The 2,412-nt window shown below is 49.9% G+C and overlaps 1 protein-coding gene across 3 annotated transcripts in view; it reads left to right on the top strand.

The window, feature by feature from the left end:
- The window catches only part of LOC116838759 (phospholipase A and acyltransferase 3-like), a 23,199-nt gene extending 21,318 nt beyond the window's left edge, over positions 1–1,881 (top strand). For all 3 annotated transcript variants that reach the window (XM_032804202.2, XM_032804201.2, XM_032804203.2), the window contains 2 exons: positions 861–1,129; positions 1,755–1,881. In XM_032804202.2, coding sequence (XP_032660093.1) covers positions 861–1,129; positions 1,755–1,868 — 383 coding nt within the window. In that variant the 3' untranslated portion in view covers positions 1,869–1,881. The remainder of the gene's footprint in view (positions 1–860; positions 1,130–1,754) is intronic.
- The last annotated feature ends 531 nt before the right edge of the window (positions 1,882–2,412 follow it).

The raw sequence follows: 2,412 nt of genomic DNA, 5'->3' as shown, positions 1-2,412 counted from the left end.
TTTTTCTACCTGTACTTTACACATTTGGAAACAGAAGATTAGAGATAGAAAGAACGTCTCATAAGCTGAAGACAGACAAAAGGATCGACCCAAAATCCTCCTTGACTTGAAAAATCGGGGTTCCGTTGGTCCTCTGTCGGTGTTTGGTCCTTTGGTTAACCCTTACAATGAAACGAACATTAACCTTAGACATACTGGTTATGACCTGTAGCTAACAATCTGGATTGCTTGGAATTACCATCCCTCCCTGAATTCCACCATACTTGGGATGTGTCAGAACAGCCACGGTTGGCATCGGTCCCAGCTCCGCAGGTTACACTCTCAGGTTCAGGCCTGTCCCTTACACTCTGCTGAGGGTGGAAATCATATGATTCGCCTACTCTTAACCGAGCCCTGGGCGTATTGGCATCCTGTTGTCACCCTGCCTACTCTGCAGGTCCAGCTGGGATTGGCACCTGCATTCTTCCTCTGGCGGAGCTTGTGACCTGTGGTGTGTGCGGCAACTCAGATACTGCCGTACACCCATAGTGTTAGTTTTAACATGTGGACAAAGTGGTAACATACAAGAAAGAGGATTATTAAAGCAATAAACCATTTTATGGAGCTCAAGCCCTGAAGGCTATGATCTAGGCCAGAGGTCCCAGGCTCGAGTTCTGCGTGTGTCTCCAGGGAAGGTTTTGGGGAGACCAGAGGGGGCCAAAACCCTGGAATTTTTGGATGGTGGCAGCGAGATCAAAGCTAAGCTGGTAATTAAGCTTAGAAGGGTTCATGCTAGGCACCCAGATTTCTGGACGCTAAGGTCCAGATTTGGGAGTTAGGCTTATGATAACACGGTCCATGTGTCTGTCTCGGATCCCCAGGTGAGGTCACCAAAACTGGATTCTCCAGCCTGATGTCCGTGGTGGCTGATAAAGCCGTGGTGAGAAAGGAACCCCTCTGGGCGGTGGTGAAAGACGATGACTACTGGGTCAACAACAAGCATGACAGGAAGCTGGCCCGGAGGAGTGTGAACCGGATTATCCAGGAAGCAGAGTCTCTGGTGGGGAAGATGATGCCATACAATGCCGCCAGTGAGAATTGCGAGCACTTCGTCACCAAGCTGCGCTACGGTGTGGCCAGGAGTGACCAGGTGGGGGCGGAGTGGGCCCTGCTCGTGTGTGTGTGTGTGTGTACACACATGCCATGTGAGGCCCTGCTATTTGTGCCCATGTAACTCACACACCTCCTGGGTGTGGTGTTCTGTCCAATCTAGTGATACCGAGCCCACTTCGAGATTAATGAGTCTGCTCTACAGCCATAGCTAAGGGGCAGTTGGATTTTAGCTCATGCAGTAGAGGCTCCTGCACTAAGATCCAGAGGTCCCAGGTTCAAGCCGACCGGGGGTCTGATGGTGTTACACACAGACCCCATCCGAGATAGGGGCCCTCTCGTGCTGGGCTTTGCACAGACACACAGCGAGAGACAGTCCCTGCCCTGATGAGTTTACAATCCAACTAGACAAAGGATGGGCAGGGAGGCCCAGAGCAGGGAAGGGACTTGCCCAGGGCCAGGAGTAGAGCCCGGAATAGAACAAAGGGGACCAAAGCCTCAGCACAACTCCTGAACCACAGTTACGCTTCCTCCGCTGAACTGTGGAGATCGGATGCCCTAAAATAGACTTCAACTCAGTGTGGTTCTTGTGCCATTTACTGCTGCGTTTAAATCCTCCTGGGGTATCCAGGGCCTCCTGACCAGGTCTCTTCTGTGCTTTGCAGGTCCGAGATGCTGTGATTGCAGGGGCAGTGGGGATCGTGGGAGTTGGAGTCCTTGTGGCAGCTGCTACATTCATTGGCTCATTGCTCTCTGACAACAAGCAGGAGGATGAATAATGCAGCCAAAGAGCTGAGCAAGATCCCTGGGAGCTGATCTTTACTAGCTGGCTTAGCTTCTCACCTGCTTTCTCCTTTGGGATCACTGCCCTTGGGAGTTTGTTCCAATGGTTAATCACTGGCACAGTGAAACATTGGTGCCTTATTTCTAATTGGAATGTGTCTGGCTTTGACTTCCAGGCATTAGGTCTTGTCCTGCCTTTCTCTGCTAGGTTAAAGAGCCCTTTAGTGCCTGGGATTTTCTCCCCTCATGAAGATACTTATACAAAGTAATCAAATCACTTCTCAACTGAAGCTAAACTGATTGAATGTTATAAAGCTCTCACTGGCAGGCATTTTTTCCAGCCCTCCAATCATTTTTGTGGCTCTTGTCTGCACTCTCTCCAATTTAGCAACATGAACGTTAAAGCAACTAGTGGTTTTGGACATGTGGGACATTCTCAGTGAGTGTGTGTATAAATCTAGCCAGAGAGATTCTGCAGCAGATCTATAAGCTTGTATCAGCACTAACAGATTGCCTGGGTCATGCTGAACCACATGTTGT

The sequence above is a fragment of the Chelonoidis abingdonii genome, chromosome 17, assembly GCF_003597395.2.
Source record: "Chelonoidis abingdonii isolate Lonesome George chromosome 17, CheloAbing_2.0, whole genome shotgun sequence".
Taxonomy (NCBI): Eukaryota; Metazoa; Chordata; order Testudines; family Testudinidae; genus Chelonoidis; species Chelonoidis abingdonii.
Note: the sequence above shows the minus strand (reverse complement) of the source record. Positions and strands in the feature narration are given on the sequence as shown.